At 39.3% G+C, this 20,194-nt stretch overlaps 1 protein-coding gene across 1 annotated transcript; it reads left to right on the top strand.

The window, feature by feature from the left end:
* Positions 1 to 2,384: 2,384 nt before the first annotated feature.
* On the top strand, positions 2,385 to 4,780 carry LOC117272242 (7-alpha-hydroxycholest-4-en-3-one 12-alpha-hydroxylase-like). Its single transcript, XM_033651053.2, has one exon. The coding sequence runs from the start codon at positions 2,909 to 2,911 to the stop codon at positions 4,439 to 4,441; it is 1,533 nt and encodes a 510-aa protein (XP_033506944.2). The 5' UTR covers positions 2,385 to 2,908; the 3' UTR covers positions 4,442 to 4,780.
* The last annotated feature ends 15,414 nt before the right edge of the window (positions 4,781 to 20,194 follow it).

Here is a 20,194-nt window from a genome sequence, read left to right as displayed (position 1 = left end):
ACTTTTTTGTGAAGATACAATTGTGCTCCTTTTTCTACTTTTCAAAAGATTATGAATATGAAGAAGATCCTGTGATGAATTCACTCCTGAAAATATTGCTCTTTAAGTACTTAATTTCATATTACTTATTAAATCCACTTATTTAATTTTATTTATTTTGTGTATGTTCACCTATAAATGTTTACACAACTCTCTGTTAAAATATTAACAATGCTATGGAGTTAGATTTGTGTCTTTATTACATGTGAGAAAATAAATGATATGAGAGAAAAAAAATGTTTGAGAAAAAAAATATTTGAGAGAAAAAGTTTTCACACTGATAGCAAAAAATAATAATATTTGAGACTAAAACAAGTTTTGAGATAAAGTATTTTGTCATAGAATATAAAAAAAAAATTGAGATTTAAAAAATGATTTCCGAGAAAAAAAGACTCTCTCAAAAAACTTTTTTTTACTCTCAAATATTATTTTTTTGCTATCAGTGTGAAAACATTTTCTCTCAAAAAACATTGTTTCTCTCAAAACATTTTTCTTCTCTCTCTCAAAACCTGAGTCTTTGCTCTCATGCCAGGATTTTGCTTTCGCTGCGAAAATAATGTCATGGGCGGGGCCACATTCCTATTGGCCAGTCTCAATCGAATTGACAGCTGGGTGAGGATCGTCTTGGGAGTCGAATTCAATTGAATCATTCATCCACCATGGTCGATGCACCGACATAGATGCACTGCGTTGTTTGGGAGCGGAGACTCCAATGTTTGGATAATGAGTGCCATTATAGTGCCATTATAGTGCCTTAATTTATGTTATTTTGCTGTAACTTTAGCTAACGTAAAGTCTGTAGCCTATATTTGTGCTGCTCGCGTGTCAAATAGCTACGTTAACGTTAACGTAGCTATTTAAATAGCATATTGGCATAACGTTAGCTAGCTAGATAACGATGAAAACATGGGGTTAACGTTACGTAGACATGCACTGGTTAAAGTTAGTGTCAAAGACTCTGTACAGTTAATAACACAATCTCGGTAAAATAACGTTAGGTGAGAAAAGGGATTCATTATAGGAATGATTTTGATAACCATCTTGCTCAGCTAGCTACCCATCGAGTTGTGTGTGTCATCATCTTACCCAAACATTGGAGTCTCCGCTCCCAAATAACGCTGGTGAATCGACCAGGGTGGATGAATGATTCAGTTAAATTTGACTCCCAGGACGATCCTCACCCAGCTGTCAATTCGATTGAGACTGGCCAATAGGCACGTGGCCCCACCCATGACATTATTTTCGCAGCGGAAGCAAAATCCTGACATGAGAGTAAAGGCTTAGGTTTTGAGAGAGAGAAGAAAAATGTTTTGAGAGAAACAATTTTTTTTTGAGAGAAAATGTTTTCACACTGATAGCAAAAAAACAATATTTGAGAGTAAAAAAAAGTTTTTTGAGACAGTCTTTTTTTCCTCGGAAATCATTTTTTAAATCTCAATTTTTTTATATTCTATGACAAAATACTTTCTCTCAAAACTTTTTTTTAGTCTCAAATATTATTATTTTTTGCTATCAGTGTGAAAACTTTTTCTCTCAAATATTTTTTTTCTCTCACATTTTTTTTCTCTCATATCATTTATTTTCTCACATGTAATAAAGACACAAATCTAACTCCATACAATTCAAAGAAAAGCAAAACTGAGCAAATATGCAGTTATCTCAATAATAGTTGCACATATTTCTTAAACAGGGTCATCATGATGTTGGGAATGCAGATCCCTTTGTGTAACACCTGTATGAGACAGCAGCTTCTGTTTCACAGGTGCTCATACATTTGTAATCTGACAAAGTTTTACAGAAGGTTAAGGTCAGTTTTATCATGGATATCTTACATTTGTACATATACATTTGTACATATACATATCTTACATCTGTAAAATATTCACAATGTGGAGAAAAGCAAAACTAAGTAAAAATGTAGTTATCTCAATATTTATATTTCTTCAGCATGGTCATCATGGTGGTGGAAATGGAAATCCCTTTGTGTAACACCTGTATGCAACAGGGCAGGTGTTGTCTTCAGCAGCTTCTGTTTCACAATTGCAGGAAGTCAAGGTCAGTTTTATAAAACCCTGTAATTACAGCTTAAACGTGAGTACAAATAATATCTCTGTTTTACACATACCTGCTTAATATAGCCTTTATTTGACCAAATCATCACATTTTATACTGCTATTTATACAACAGAAGGAAGTCTCATCGTTAGACGACATTAGACACCAATGTCTTTTGTCCTCTCACAGGTTGTAAGCGATACCCCACATCCCAACATTACAACATTACTCTTACATCTGTAACATGCAGTAGGCACTTGTGACAATTGAATTATTTAAAGAACAAAAAAATGTTCCTTTACATGTGGAAATTCATTTAACTTCTCACTGCCAATACAAACACAACTTGCAGAAAAGAATGGCCAATTGTTGATGAAATGCAGTTTACAACTGGGTGAGTCACACTGGGTGTCAGAAAGACATGACACATGATGTTTCGACTCCTGACACAAATTCCATTCCATTCAGTCATGGTTACTCTGTTTATCTGTCTATATCAGCAGCTACTAGGTAAAAACATGTTAAAATGTGGGCTGTTGGCAGACATGTTTGTAAAAATACCTATGATTTAATTATGTTTTATTCAGAAAACTATGTGCTTGGTCTGCTGTTGATACACAGGGAAAGCATTACCTTGTGTTACTTCTCTTTTCTTGAAAAGTTTCAGTTTCCTGCTTAACTAGAATGGTACTCAGCTGTCAATTCCGGAAATGCTGAAACCAGTCCCACAAGGAAGGGAGGAGCCAAAGTCTGTTAAACCTGCAAGATGTGGACCTTAACTTTACATCTCTGTTTGGCTGTCAGAGGAATCAGTCATGGGACTGCTGCTGCCAATCCTTCTTGGCTTTCTTGCCGCTCTGATTGGAGGGCTGTACATTCTCGGAGTGTTTCGTCAGCGGCGACCAGGAGAACCCCCTTTGGATAAGGGGCTGATACCTTGGCTGGGTCATGTCTTAGAGTTTCGCAGGAACACGTTCAAGTTCCTACAGAGGATGAAGCAAAAGCATGGTGATGTGTTTACAGTACAGCTGGGAGGGTTTTATATTACATTTCTGCAGGACCCTCTTTCGTTTGGGGCACTTGTTAAGGAGAGTCGAGAAAAACTGGACTTTATTGAGTTTGCTCAGCATTTGGTGCGCAGAGTGTTTGGTTACTCACCTATAGAAAATGATCACCAGATTCTCCAGATGTCCAGCAACAAGCACCTCAAGGGAGATGGCCTGGAAGTAATGACACAAGCCATGATGAAGAACTTGCAGAATCTGATGTTGCACAACATCGGCTCAGCTGCAGACCAAAGAACCTGGATGGAGGATGGACTGTTTATGTACAGCTACAATATTGTTTTTAGGGCTGGCTACCTATCTCTGTATGGCAATGAGCCACACAAGTCAGAGGGAAATGAAGACAAAGCCAAACAGAAAGACAGAGCAGAATCAGACGCCTTATTTCGTGAGTTTCGTAAATATGACCAACTCTTTCCCAACCTGGCTTATGGGGTCCTGACACCAAGGGAAAGACTGGAAGTGAAGAGTCTACTAAGATTTTTCTGGAACACTCTGTCAGTGCAGAAAGTGAGGACCAAGGATAACATCAGTCGCTGGATTTGGGACATACAGCAGACCAAACAGGAGTTGGGTATGACTGAGTCAATGATAACCAGGTACATGTTTGTACTTCTTTGGGCCTCTCAGGGCAACACAGGGCCTTCTGCATTCTGGCTGCTCCTCTTCCTCATGAAACACCCAGAAGCCATGACAGCAGTGAAGGAAGAGGTAGACAACGTTCTGAAGGAATTTGGTCAACAAGTCAAATGTGATGGTCCTTTAATTAACCTGACACGTGAGATGCTGATGAAAACACCCATCCTGGACAGTGCTGTGGAAGAGACCCTCCGACTCACTGCTGCACCCCTGCTCACCAGAGCAGTGCTTCAGGATATGACTGTCAAGATGGCTGATGGGCGTGAGTACTTCATTCGCAAGGGTGACAGAATGGCAGTCTTTCCTTACATTGCTCACATTGACCCAGAGATCCACCCTGACCCACATTCATTCAGATATGACCGCTTCCTCAATCCAGATGGGAGCAAGAAAACTGATTTTTACAAAGCAGGGAAAAAGATGAAGTATTACAGCATGCCCTGGGGTGCTGGGGTCTCCATGTGTCCTGGGCGTTTCTTTGCCACCAATGAGCTGAAACAGTTTGCTTTCCTCATGCTGGTTTATTTTGAGTTTGAGCTGAAGAATCCTGATGAGAAGATACCTGAGATTGACTACAGGCGATGGGGCTTTGGATCGATGCAACCCGACAGAGACGTCCAGTTCCGATACAGACTCAGATATTAAACCAATCAATCATTCTGATAACATTTTCCCTGAAGTTGATCATCTCTGTGAGTGTTCTTTTAGAAGTTATGTATGAAACATGAGATTAAGCTTATTTTTATTTTTCATACCAACATCATTAATGTGGCTTCAGAACTTAATGTTTCTATATTTTTGGGTGGAACTATATTGTCAGCAATATTCTAAATAAGGACTACAGATCGATTTCCTTTAAGTTTACTATACACAAAGGCACTGATATTTTCCATATCTTAGTTTATATTAGATATAACACTGTCTCTTCTGTTTGTAAACCATGAATTAATCTTTGTAAAATAAACAAATACTAATGGTTTAAGAGAATATTGTGATTGTTTCTGTGCACAACTGTTTCCAGTATGTTATATGGTAAATAATATATCTAAACATGCTTAAGCTTACAAATTAGTATAGGTTTCACATATAGATTGTATGGTTTATATACATTCCAGCGGGTGGTGCCACATGTCCATTCAGGTGGTCTAGAGCAACAGACTTTGGACATCTGATGACCCCTACCATTGATGAAGATGAAGCAGTGAATTCAGTATAGTAAATATTCCTCTAAAAAGCACTTTATTTCATATTTCTTCTGAAATCAATAGATGTCATGTTTAGATTGAATAAAAAGTATCTATTTTGTGTACATTTAGTTGTGAAATTTTACACAAATCTTAGTACGTGAAAGGTTTACTATCTGGAGAAGAGTTAAATACAGCAAAGATGCAGTTATCTCATAAATACCTCACATGCATTTCTGTAACATGGTCATCATGATGGTGGCAATTGTGTAACATCTGTATCAGACAGGGCAGGTGTTATCTTCAGCAGCTTCTGCTTGTGCATAGATTTGTTATCTGTCAGTCAAGTTTTACTAGAGGGTTAAGATTAGTTTAATCATGGACATCTTAAATTTTGTACCATAAAACCCTTTAATTTTAGCTTTTTAATATGAGTACAGGACAATGGATCTGTTTGACATGTTAAATAAAGTCTTTATGTGACTGATAACATTTTATGAGGCCAAAGTCTAAGGATTTTATGCGATGGAATTAAAAGTAAGTATGCTGTCCTTGACAGGGTAAAGCATTTCTTGAACCTTCCTATCTAAGGTTTGTCAAGTAGCTATGATAAATAAGTGAGTGCCACATTTAATCAACATAATGAGCAGTTGTCAGGTTAAGAGTGAGGCAGAGTCCACACCAGACGCCCATTTCTTCGCGCTCGTCAGCAAGCAGTTTTTTTCTCTGCTCTGTCTGAATCACACGTAGAGCTCTGTCTCGTGTGTGTGTGTGTGTGTGTGTGTGTGTGTATATGGTGCTGTTTGTCTCTCTCACTCTCTGCTTAGACACATCTGACAAATATGTGGAAGCATGGGATGCATATTCTATCATTTATCATTTATCATCATTAAAATGTCATATTTTCACTGAGCATTCAAATTTTTTGTCTTTTTGCCAGCAGAAAGTTTTCTTTCTGCTGGCACTGCCCCCCCTCACAGATTGCAGGCATTACCTCCATTATTACTCTGACATCTGTAACATGCAGTGGGTACTTGTGACAATTACTTGTAGATCCAGTATTTTGTGGCATTTAGGAGTAAGTTATCAGAACACTACAAATTCACAACATCTCTCTCTCTCAGCGGGCAGCTGGGTCATCTTCTTGACCCCCCCCTTCAGCTGGGTTAGGGGATCGGTATGGCAATCTCTGCCAAGGTTCAGTCGATTCAGAAAGTCTCTTTTCTTTAAAAAGTGGACTAATGCTGGCTTTCAACATATTTGTGTGGCTGGGAATCCGCAGTTAGCCGCAGTGTTTCTATGGTCAAGAGTCCCGCTGGACTGCCTCATTTGGCGAGTCAGGCCATTTTGTTCAGCAGAGTCCAGTACAGTTTCTCCTGAAGCGTTTCTTCTTTAATTAGTTGCTGGATTCAGTCCTTTTAGCCCATCAAGTACACAGCATAATATCTGGGCCCAGCATCCTCCTAGGAACAGTCAGAAACCAAGAACAAAAGGCAACAACAGTTCCAAGTCAGGTTACAAGAAGGCAAATGCACGACTGTGACTTTTGGGCTCTTAGTAGTTCCAAAGGCGTCTCAGGCTTTGGGAGAGTTTTGGGTGGATACACCTTACAGGATGTGGCCGCATATGTGATGGCTCAAAGAGCCACAAACAGAACCAGCATGTAGTCAGGACACAAGAGGCGGAAGAGAGACGAGTATTTTGCCTTTAACTGAGTATAAAGACTTCCGTCCAGGGGTCCAGTTTCACTGAATTCACGTGCCGACCTCTCCCCATCAGTGACACTCAGCAATGTGGTTATTTTCCTTTTGCTAGAATTTTAGTTAAAAATTGTCTACTTCACATATTTGATGCTTCCATATCTAGTTTAATTCCATCACCTGCAGAACGATACCAAACACTTGATTAGGGGTGTCCCCGACTAAGAATTTTCATAGTCAAATCTGATTTGACAGATTTTTCCTTTAGCCGACTAATTGTGGAATCATGTTGTTTTCCCCCTCATTGATTAATGAGCTCATTTGCATCGGTTTCCGCTCCAGAGAAAAGAGCTAAAACACCCAAATAAACAAATTTAATTCTTCAGTTGGCATAATAAGATAATAATAATAAAAGTAAAAGTAAAACAGTTTTCCTTCTTTCTGACTTCAAGTTACTTCATTAATCAACTCAGGTTCATACAAGTTCATCCACACGGACCGTGCATCACCGCTGTCAATCGTCGGACAAAAAGTAGCCAAATAAAAAATCAGAGTCTATCAAGAAAACAATCAGCGGTGAAATTTGTTTCAAGACACTTCAGGTAAATGAATAATCCTTCAAAAAAGTTTGATTTGAGAGCACATACCTCTTCCAAAGTGTTTGTTTATGCGCTCCGCCACCGTAAATGAGTGAAATAATAAAATACATGTCAGATTCCTTATCAGTGTTTCGGTATAACAGGAATGTCTGTTCTCCCTCTCAGGGTGAGAGGAGGAGGGGTACAGTCTTGTAGTCAGCTCATGTTTCCCACAATCTCATATTACAGAAAAGAGGAACTTTATAAGGATTGTAAACTAGCTGATTAGCATTAACTAGCCATTTATTAGAAGTCAGAATTTGTTTGATTATAAAACATAGAGAAGAACACATTCAAAACAAAGATGTAAAACAATTCAAGGAGTAGCCTAGATATTTAAACTAGGAGGATTAGCAAAAATAACGGTGAAGCATGAGAAGTAGTATACACACCAACAATTTAAATTGTTTCTTTGCATGAGTATTTGGATTGTACAGTATATCTTTAAAAGATTACTGCAGTCACAAGTCATTTGATGACGTCATCACATTGATACGGCGGAGAAAGTGAAGTATCTCCACACATGTGACGTGTGTCTGTCAAGGCCCGAACATACTCGGGTGGAACGTACGCGGAACAGACTCTGCGGACTCCGCTCCGCGCACCAGTGACTGCTCGGCATGTATTTTTCACATCGCGGGGATTTTTCACGGACATTTTTACAGGAAACTACAACGCGGAAGTGCGTTCGACTATGAAAGCCTGAATGACTGCGGACATTCCTCGCGGAGTCTGCTCCGCTTATAGTACGCTGTCAAGGATAAAGTATCAGCGTAATCAGAGGCAGCGATTGCATTCCGTACACAAGCACACAGAGAGAGAGAGAGAGAGAGAGAGAGGGGGAAAAAACACACGACTTGTCAACTCCTCACGGGGGGGGGGGGGTCGACTTGTGCCACTGACGTTGACACGTCGACAAATCGACTTTTCTGTTAATGCCCTACGTTGTGTGTGCATTTTCATAAGATATCATGCAAATCTTTGTATGAGAAAGCACTACTATCAGGGGTGGCCGGTGAGTTTCAAAATCTACTAGTCACTCAATAGATTACATCATATATTTATTTATTTTTGGCTGGTTTTTGGAGGCAAATCTAGCAGCCACTTACAAATTTTATCAGCATGTGGCTATATTTCGAACAGTTTAACATGAATATAACTTCCTCTCCCTTCTGCTTGTAAATCACACATCAGGCAACATTTGACTGCATACATAATTAAGTAATCTTTTTACTATTAAATATTTTTGGTTTGATAAAATAGCTAACATTTTGACTGCTTCTTTGCAAAGCTGTTTTCCAGGATGATATAAATGCCAGCAGGTGATGCTACATGTCCAATGATATACTCTGGAGTGTCAGTTTGTAATGATTAATTTCAAGTTAAGCTAGACGTAAAACATCAGCTGAGTCAAAGATAAATAGCTTTAGATACAAACATTTTGAGTGTTGGAGACTAGTTGACATTGCTTGTTACATTCCATTACATGTCGATAGACAAGTGAGAACTAAAAAAAAAGCAGAGATGCCAGTGCTTTGTTAATATTTTACATGCATATCTGTTGTATAATCATGGTGGTTAGTTTTCCTTGTTAAATCATTTGTTGAACAAAAGAACGTGCTTGTGTTATCAGAAAGGACAGGACACTACTCTGGTCTCCTGCTCGTGAGGGATTCATTACAATATCGTAACATGGGTTAGATTTCTAAATAAACATTCACCTCGTTGCTAGATAGACCTACTCCTGAAAAACTTGTGTCTGCACAAGGTTTTTGTCCCTATGAGGCCACCGTCATTTACCCGACGGGAGGGGTGAGCGAGTGAGCGATCTAGAATTTGACCACTGATGTCACTGTTTTCAACGGTTTTCAACCCATTTTACACAGTGGCCCTTTAATCAAAATGTAACAGTTTTTAAAATAGCATGTGTGACAAGCACTAAAGAGCTTGGATGAAAGCAAACACAAACTAGCAGGTAAGCAGGTTTTGATAATGACAAAACCTACTTAAAAACAAAGCTGCCTTGTGGGCTGGTAGCTAATACATCTGTTGGGACGTGTCCGTACAGTTACCCATTCCTTTTCCTGCTTGTGTGTCAGTTCTCTCGCTGGACCCAGCTTCACTGTTTTTATGCAAGCATGTTACTTGCAGCCCGCATGCAGATTAATAATCAGCCCGCATACTCAAAGGTGCAAAGTACTGCACCCGTTGTCCACCAGCAGCTGATACCAAACTACACCCACGCTGCCACAGAATGTAAACGTGCACCATGGACTGTAAATAGACAGAGTTCTGGTGGTGGTTGAGCTTTATTGAAAATACAGTTTATACATTTTGAAAGATGTGGTTACTGAATGCATTTTCTGTCAGAGCAATGAAAAGTGATCCACAGTTAAAGGGATAGTGCACCAAAAAATGAAAATTCAGCCATTATCTACTCACCCTCATGCTGAGGAAGGCTCTGGTGAAGTTTTAGAGTCCTCACATCCCTTGCGGAGATCGGCGGGGCGAGCGGCTAGCACACCTAATGGCTGACGGCGCCCCAGACTAACGTCCAAGAACACAACATTGAAACCACAAAATATCGCCACCATGCTCATCCCTAGTGATCCACGTGTCCTGAAGCCCTGACATGAAAAGTTGTTTAGAAAAATGTCATTTGAACTCTGTTTTTAGCCTCACTGTAGCCTGTAGCTCTGACTGCCTCTCTGTGCTCCGTGCACTGTCCCTTTAAGTCCACATTGACTCCTGTTATGCTAACTGTGTAAGAATTTTGGAAAAAGTGAACTCAGTAGAGAAATGCATCTCATGTAGATGAGACTTAATATCACTTAATGCACCATTTCATTGGGAGTCATTTTTTCTGTCACAGTCTTTGCTTTGATTTTGAGACATTTACTTCACAGTAACTATCTGTTGCCATATTATGGGAGCATATTTGCAAGGCTAAAGACAAACACAGATACATGAATACCTCTGGCACCATGGACAGCCTGACATAAAGGATACAGAAGAGGATGGGGAGTATGAGACTAGATGGTTACAAATCATAAGTTCATATATATTTTTAAGTACTTGAAGATCCAATCATCAACAAAGCATATCTCATGCAAGAGAGAGACACAAACGTGTGCGCACATCTGGTACTAATACATGCCATATGCTGTACTTCTACTTCATTTCCAGCGTCTGATAAACATTCCAATGGGTTGCTTTGTTTGGCTCTAACCTGTTTAGCAGGCGTCCAATATCAGACTCCGTGCAAACAGCATGAGAGCAAAATGGGACTAGATTGCAGTGCACAAGTTGAAGAAGCTGACAGGACTGCATTTCATTTAAGTTGTACCTTGTATGATTTCATGAGCTCAATAATTATGATTTCATGTGATAAATAATTGCTAAAAATGTCTAAAGTGTATTTTAGTAGTGTCTTAAAATACAGACATACAGTAAGTCTAGTGAAACCCAGTGAAACCAAAAACCATGAGATAAGTCTGCAGTAAATACTACCTTTGCTACAATAATTACTACCTTTACCAAACTTATAAAGAGTATTGTCATGGGTTACAGAGAGCAGCAATCTCCAGAGCTGAAAAATGACGTCAGTGCAGAGGTGACTAAAACTGCAGGTCTTTGAACTGTCACTTGAGGCTAGCTCCAGAATCAAGACAGTCCCCAGTTGTCCCCCCAGGTTTGGTCTTTGGCTAATTTCTCCCTTAATGACAAGTAAGGGGGGGTGGATTTTTATATAACTCACCTGTTTACATCTTATTAGATTCAAGATTCAAGATGTTTATTGTCATGTACACAGCAAATGTGTAAACGTGGTTACAGGCATTGAAATTCTTACTTTGCGCGTTACCCTAAAACAACTAAAATATACACTGACTAAACTAGAATAAATAAAAATGAATTAAAAAAAGACCAAATATTATGTACAGTCAGATTTGTTGTGCAAATATTGTTTAATATATTAAGACTTAAATTTACAAATAATTAAAGGTGAGGTTACTTTCAGTGACAGGCTGTCTGCAAGGCGTGTTTGAGTCGCTCCTCCAAAGCTTCAACCTGTCATCCAAATATGGTCACTTCAGGCTCCAAAAAAAACAAGATGGCGACAGCCTCAGTACCAAATTGGAGGCTACAAAACGGCAGTCTACATTATTTTAAAATGTGTGTTTTATATCTTTCATGTCTGTTTGCAATAACAGTTCCACAAATGTCAAAAGGACATTTCAGTATACATACACACTTGTCCTTTGTCTTTTTTGTGTACTTTACACTTTTTTGACAGCTCCATCAGCGCTGTTTTTTAAAAAGTAAGCAGTTACTTTACTGCGTTACTCTGAGTAAAGTAACTCAGTTACTTTAAAAGTACTTCCAACATTACTCCCTGTGAAAAGTAACTCAAGCACTTTTAAAGTACTTTTGAGTATTCTACATTTCCTATTGGGCAATGGACCACAGGGCGCTAAGCCTACATTTTTTTGTCTCCAAAATTAAAGTTATGGACCACTTGCCCTTCACTGAGATCCAGTTCTCCCATCACAGCCATCACTTTCACCAGTAGAAACACAGAATGATCTGCTGCCATAGACAACAACACCCCAGCATTTTTAATATTTCCTCTAGGGATGTTACCACACAGAGTAAAAGGGGGAAATGATGGTGTGAAACAGCAGAGGCACTTGATCAACCCAGGTAGTAACTGTCATTAGCATCAAGCTAGCAAACAATGTTACATCCTCACAGTCGGACATAAAGTAATAACATTAACAAATAGCAGCGGGGCTTTTACTCACCACAACTGCAGAGGCTCCCAGCTTCATTTGAAACAGACTACATTATAGACGGTCCGTTATTTATTAATCCCTCAGTGTCTTTATATATTTACTTTTTATCCGCTTCCGTTGTCTTTGTAAAGTTAACATATCGCACCGTCATTTCAAACTCAATACTTTCTGATTTTCTTTCAAATTAAAAGCCCCTTATAACCTCGGCTGAGAGAATCCCTCCATTTTCTAAATAGGCTTTTATTGTGAAACATTTGTAGGAACTTGGTTGTGGAGGATACAGTAGCATGAATGTTTATGTATGGCACTTCAAATGTAGCTCCTGCCATCTGCTGACGCTTTTAGGTGATTACAACAATATTTCGGCTGGCACATGAACAGATACAGTGACTCAAATAATACTAAAAGTAATAAAAATAGGACAAGAATAACCCAATGACATCACACACGTTGTGAAAGACGACCGGGGATAATTGGTGATCGTGTAGTGTGTCATGTCTTGCCTTGTGTTTCTCTTTTCTTGAAGTTTCAATGATTCCTGCTTAACTTGGAAAACACAGAGCTGTCAATTCCAGGAATGCTGAAACCTATTCCACAAACAAAGGGAGGAGCAAAAGTCTGTATATCATGCAGGATGTGGACCTTCACTCCAAATCTCTGTTTAGCTATCAGAGGAATCAGTCATGGGACCGCTGCTACCGATCCTTCTTGGCTTTCTTGCCGCTCTGATTGGAGGGCTATACGTTTTGTCGGGCGTCTGCTCCGCGTACGTTCCGCCTGAGTATGCGGTCCGGTCGGTCTCAAAAACAAAAAACCCGGTCCAAGACAGAGTACTGAACCGAATTGGTATTACCGAGAACCGACCCAACCCTACCTGCAACCCCTAACAGGAGAAGCGATCACAGAAAAAAGAATGAATAAATGAACAGTTTATTATGAATATAACTTCCTCTCTCTTCTGCTTGTAAATCACACATCAGCGAGTAGTATAATCCAGGTAATAACTGACTGGATACATAATTTACTAATCTTTGTATTATCTAATATTTTTGGTTTAGTAGAATATTGTTAATATTTTGACTGCTTCTTTGCACAGCTGTTTTCCAGTATGATGTCATTGCCAGCAGGTGATGCTACATGTCGATTGATATACTCTGAAGTGTCAGTTTTTAGTAATTAATTTCAAATTAAGCAAGACAAAAACATCAGCTGATTTAAAGATGAAGTGTTGAGTGTTGGAGACTGGTTGACATTGCTTGTTACATCCCGGTACATGTCTATAGACGGGTGAAAAAAGTAGAAAAAGCAGAGATGCCAATGCTTTGTTAATATTTTACATGCATATCCGTTAAATAGTCATGATGATAGTTTTCCTTATTTCAATCAATTAATCAATTTTATTTATAAAGTCCAATATCACAAATCACAATTTGCCTCACAGGGCTTTACAGCATACGACATCCCTCTGTCCTTATGACCCTTATTTAATCATTTGTTGAGCAAAGGAACATCTTCGTGTAATGTTCTGTTTGTGTAATCAAAGAGGGCAGGTGTTCTTTAGCGTCTGTCTCATGTTTGTGTGATAATCTGTTGATCAAGACAGCAGTCTGTGGTTTTTGGACGTGCATGAATGGAACATCACTGGACTGTTTATACTAGATGGTCAAGGTTTGGCTTTAATCACGAACTCTTTGTCCCATGACTGGTTTAGTTTTTGTTTTAAATGTTGCAATAATGCTTGTCTGTCTTTAGATTTTTTTGCAACCTATAGTAGTCTTTATTTGACCAAAATCCACTAAAGATCAAATTTATGATGCCATGGCCTCTTGATTTAATGAGACTGCAGTAGAAACAAAGTACATTTTCCTTGACAGGATAAACCTAGTAAATACTGTGGTTTCTGAAGTTTGTTTTATAATGGAATTACTCAATAATCCATGACTGGCAGTCTGTTGTAGCAACTTTAAGTTTATACAGCAACTACAAGAAAATAGCTGTTGCCACCATTATGCAAAAGACAGTTGGTGATACTCTTTATCTTACCAATAAGATGACTGTGCAGTTAGGTTTTAGAATCTTTTTACAATATCTTGATTTTTATTAACTCCAATTATACTTTATAATGTTTTGCCTAAGATGTATTTACATGCCGCCCTGTAACATGTTTTTGAGACACTATATATCACAATTTCTGTATTGCTTCAAGGAATTTTATGCTTTTATTTATCATTTGGTAAAATCATCACTGGACATTTAAAGGCTTTTTCCTCTGCATGCTCTTTGTCTTCAAACAAAGAGAGCTATGTGACACCCATCTCCACAGGAGATCTCACCTCACACCTCAGTGAGACACAAGTCTCACAACTTGATTGGACAGGACTTTTACAGTGACATGTGACTCTGATGTCACAGGCATCTGTACAAGGTCTGCTCCTTTCCAACAGATGCTCCAGCTCTTGCTCCAACTGCGGAGCAGCTCACACGTATTTCCGGCTGGGCCTGGAACAGCCCAGAGGCCCAGACCCTTGCTCCATAGCCCCAAACCACTAAAGGGAGAGCAATTGATCACAGACTCTCTAACCTGAACCAGAAAGTTAGAGGTGCAAGCACAAGGTTTGCAACTAGCTTTCCAGCAACAAAGAGAACCAAGTGAGTTAGCACCCAGCGTCTAACTCTGCTAAACCCTGAGCGACCAGCTTCCTCTGAGTTTCACCTTTGGAACAAAGGACACAGCAAAGACTGCAGCTGGAACCACCTTCCCAGCCTTCTTCTGCCAGCTAACAGAGCAGTACACCACCAAGTGACTCTTTCTCCCATCCACTCAAGGATCTGTAATGTAACAACTGGGCATAGTTTATCACAGCTTTACAGGCTAAGCAAGTCTGTTTTACTTGTTGTATGTGATTTAATGCTGTCATTTAGTTATTGTTGTGACAGTTTGCAGTTAGGTCATTGATTAGTTGGCTTCGCCAAAGCTAAGTGTTTATTTTGCTAATACTGTTCACAAACAGATTCTTGCACACAACTAAACAATCTCTGCACTAATCCAAACCGTTTTGCAACACAAATCACATTGACATAGACTCATTAACAAATAGGCTTTCAACAGAGCTACACCTAACCAGGCATCTCAAAGTTCCCGCTTCTTTTCCTTTGTCTTTGTCCTGACCACACGGTCAGACAAACACCTCCCCCGACCTGAAGCTAGCTTTGATTCGGCCATTTGTAGTCCTCTGTTGTCAGCCATTTTGTTTTGTAGACCAAACGGCTCTTTGATCACCACACCCTCCTTTTGTCTTTCTCTCTCTCTCACTCACACACACACACACACACACACACACACACACACATACATATATACACACCAAGCTTGTATATAGTTAGTTAGAATTTGTGTGTTTTGGTTTGCTTTGCTAGTTTGTGAATAAATATAATTCTTTGGAATCATACCTGCTGTCCATTTAGTGTTGCACAAGAGTGAATGAATAGTCAACCTCTGCTGTGTCAAGAACTCCGAGATCCTTCAGGCGTTACTGTTAATTTTGGTTGTTGTCATTAATTTAATTATTAAACAAAACTCCAAATTAATAGTTTAGCGTATTTTATGAGACTGATATCTTTAACTGGCTATCATTTTTCCCTTTACGGGAATGGTGCCCCACAAGGTGATTTAATGTTAATTGTCAGATTATTTAACATAATTATTAATTATTATTAATAATTATTAATTATTTCCGATAGCCAATTAAATCCCTACATATTTGGTGCCCCTTGGTGAGACCTAATATATTGATCCCAACATATTTGGTGCTACCGTGTAAGACCTAAAATTATGTTCCCAAAATATATATGTTGATCCCAACATTTTCATCTATCTTCCGGATTTAAAAACTGTTACCTGTTTCGAGTTTTTGATTGAGGACATGGGTTGTTTTGGTGATGATTGCTGTGTCACAGTAATCGTACAATATCACAAAATGGACGAAAAAAGTAATGTTATGCCACAGAGCAGGGCTTTTCAATTACAAATTCCACTAGGCTGCATTTTAAAACAAGAAAATGTTGATGGGCCAGTCATTTTCAGCAGCAGGCAACCTTCCAATAGCTGAAGGGCTTTTCAGCAACACATTTCTAAACAAGTACAAATTATTGTAGTAAAAGTATCAGAGTTTATTGTGTCACATCTGAAAAAGAAAATTAGTCACATATCTAACTGAGAAATATCAAATAATGCAGATAGGATAATGCAGATCAGGATACTGTGATAATTTTGGCACTCTCTAATGTCTCAAATGTAGCAGTATTTTCAGAGTCATGCGACTTCAGGTAGAATATATTTCTGGATCATACTTGTGAGTAATGAAGTAAAGACAACAGCTGACAAAAGTCCTAAATTATCATTTGCAGATACACAGACTCTTACACAGAATCACTCTGTCATTTCAAAGTAGTCCATATTTTTTGTGTGTGCTACAATAATGTGAATATTAATATATCTGATCTGATGAGCCGCGCTGCTCTGAAACAGCTGACCGCGCTGATTGTACATTATACCACTGGGTAATCCTCTGAAATAAGTTAACCTTAAAGCAAATAAGTGATGTTTTGACCTGCAGGATATTCTAATGTGGCCATTCTCACTGCGATTCGCCCCAAAAATATACTAATTGAAGCTGACAGAATGAAAGCAATGATCACGTCGTTATCATGTGAATAGTGGGGGAGGAGGGGAGGTGGACACTTAGCGCTCATCTCTGCTGTAAATGATTGATTTAAAAACTGGAAAGTGTAAATTATGAAGATTCTGCTTGTTTTTTTATGCTTTTATGATAAAAACTCCTGGATACATTCATCCAAATAAATGACATATTTATCTAAATCCTGCCGAGCTCCGCTGGCGCAAGTTTCACTAAAGTGGCCCCACCTGCACTGAAATTCGGAAGGATCCTTGACACTGGAACAGTCCTTCAGCGGGGGTAGATGACGTAGCGTCCTTCAAATTCCCCCGTTTGAGGATCCTTCCTTGACTTTGAGAAACACCCACTCTCTCTATAACAAACATCTCCTTCTCCCCTCTCTCTCCCTCACACATACACACATGCACATACGTCACTTCCTCATGTTTTATACAGTCTATGGCAGCAACAGTCAACAATATAAACTCAATAATATTTCAATGGAAACAAACCTAACATGTCAATAAAATAAATATTACTCCCGACATCACAATACTAAGCAATGCTATGTGAGCATGAAGAACTGACATCAGTATCAATCATTAATCTTGCTCTCTGTCCCACCTCTACTGAGGACACTCACTGTCCGCAAGTAGGCTACCTCTACCTAAGTGGCAAATTAAGTTAAACACACTACATACAGACAGCTTTCATTTTAGTTTGTTGTTAACATTTGCTATTGGTCTCCCTAGCACGATGCGCTTGTTTAAACAGCGTTTGTGAACCTTAGTGGCAATGAATGAGAGACTGCAAACAGAGCAGATTGAAATACGTTTTTCTGCATGCTGAACACATGCATTGTTAAAGCACTGTCTTTTTACTGGCGAAGGTTTTATAGCACTTATATGTAGTAACAAGCGTATTTGTCATCAGCTAGAGCAATCTTGAAGTTATACTCCATCTGCACTATGGCCTCTCTGCTGTTGTCTGACCTCACTCTGTCATGTTGGTGTGTCTGCGTGTGTCTGGAGGAGTTCAGCATGCAAAATGCAGGCGAAATGCAGTGGAGCTTATTAATACTACCTTTAGCCTAACATTAGAGAACTGTTCAACTCCAAACACACAGTAATTAAATATATCTTGTATGAATAAAGTTCACTAACAGATTGTAGGTTTCACACATAGACTGTATGGTTGCCCAGTGAACACCCTGCCTCTGCTGCTTTTTACATTTTTTTTCAGTAAGATAAAAATTGCAGCAGTTGGTGCTACATGTCCATTAACTTAGTCTGGGAACAACACAGAACAGACAAATCACATGACCCTTGACATTTAAAATACTTTTTTGTGAAAATATAATTGTGCTCCATTTTCTACTTTTCAAAAGATAAGTATAATTAAATATTGCTCTTAAGTACTTAATTTCATACTACTTATTAAATCCAAATCTTTAATTTGATTTACTTTGTATACATTCACCTATAAAAGTTTACACAACTCTGTAAAATATTCACAATGTGGAGAAAAGCAAAACTAAGTAAAAATGTAGTTATCTCAATACTTAACATATATTTCTTCAACATGGTCATCATGATGGTGGAAAATGAAATCCCTTTGTGTAACACCCGTATGCAGCAGGGCAGGTGTTATCTTCAGCAGCTTCTGTTTCACAACTGCACATTTGTAATCTGTCATTCAAGTTTTATCAGGAGGTCAAGGTCAGTTTTATAAAACCCTGTAATTACAGCTTAAATGTGAGTACAAATAATATCTCTTTTACACATACCTGCTTAATATAGCCTTTATTGGACCAAAAAGATCAAGCCAGGTTCACGAAGCTCACCTTAAGACAATCCATGCTGACAGCCGGAGGTACGAGCCGATCAGCCTTCCATCTGATATGCCACCAGAACTTCAGCTAGACATCTGCCCTCCCAAGTGGAGTGAAGTGGTAAGTATTGTGCATCTGGCAAGAGCCACCTCCTCCCCTGGGCCCAACAGAGTGCTCTTCATTCTTTATAAGAATGCACCAGATGTACTTAGTTTTCTGTGGAGGCTGATGAAGGTGGCATGGAAGAAAAAAGCAATACCAACAGCTTGGCGGAGGGCAGGGGCATCCTAATCCCAAAGGAAAAGGACTCTTCTGATATCAGCCAGTTTTGCCTCATCATCCTCTTGAATGTTGAAGGCAAAATTTCCTTCAGCATTGTGGCTCACAGGTTGAGTGACTACCTGGAAAAGAACCACTACATTGACTCATTAGTGAAGAAGGCAAGGATCTCTTGCTTTTCTTGGTGTGTGGAGTACACAAACATGATATGGCATCAAATCCAAGCTGCCAGAAAGCATGGAAGAGAACTCTATGTTGTATTCCTGGACCTCGCCAGCGCCTTTGGCTCGGCTCCTCACAATCTCCTTTTGACTATGTTTAACTACTTCAGTATCCCAGAACCTATCACTGCCCTGGTCTGAGCCTACCTACAACATTCAGCTATGTGTGACAAAAGAGGAGTACACCACAGCATGGCATCAGTTGGAAATAGGCATCATGGCAGGAAGCACTATATCCCCACCAGCCTTTTCCAGGGCCATGGAGGTCATCATCTGAGCCTCTTGGTGGGTGATAGGAGGAGAACAGCTCATACCCAGCTTGCAGCTCCCATCCATCAGGGCTTATAACCAAGGCATATACTAGGTGTCTGCTGAGGAAGCTGCAGGACAACATCAAGAGGGCCTGGATGAAAAAAAAAGTCAAGTAAGTCCCGGAGAATATCACTTGTCAAGGGAATGCTGTCAGAGCAGCGCTTCTACATTGGTGAGGAACCCATACCAACAGTGCCCAGTTGATATCACTTAATTCAAATACATTTTTAAGAAATTAAACTCTATTGGTCTGAAATATGGTTGGATGGCTTTCCAGTAATTTTTGACATTATTTCACCATTTAAGAAACAACAGAAGAAAGTCTCATCTTTTTTTTTTTTTTTTTTTTTTTTTTCCTTAAGTTTTCTTTCCTTCTGAATCCCCCCAGGGAGAAGAAGACAGGCGGCATTGTTGGAACTAGTGCCGGTGGGAGCATTCGAGTTATAAAGACAAAGCTGGTGAGTGTTTTTGCGACAAAATTCTCGCCTACTTTAGACTCGGAGACTCTGGCCAGCTACTTGAAAGACAAACTTGGCCAAGAGGTAACCTGTCAAAAGTTAGACACTGTACAGAGCCGGTTCATCTCCTTTAAAGTAACCACCGGGTGCAAGGAGGTAGCTGAAATGTACGATCCAATGCTCTGGCCTGAAGGTGCCTTTGTGCAGCCCTTCTATGAGGTGCACAGACCCAAGACTCTGGTGGGATTGACACCGGCAGGGAGTGTGCCTGTACCGGGTGCTGGGTCGTCCGATGACATGTATAAG

This window comes from Epinephelus lanceolatus, chromosome 12, assembly GCF_041903045.1.
Source record: "Epinephelus lanceolatus isolate andai-2023 chromosome 12, ASM4190304v1, whole genome shotgun sequence".
Taxonomy (NCBI): Eukaryota; Metazoa; Chordata; class Actinopteri; order Perciformes; family Serranidae; genus Epinephelus; species Epinephelus lanceolatus.
This window is presented reverse-complemented; position numbering and strand designations above follow the sequence as displayed.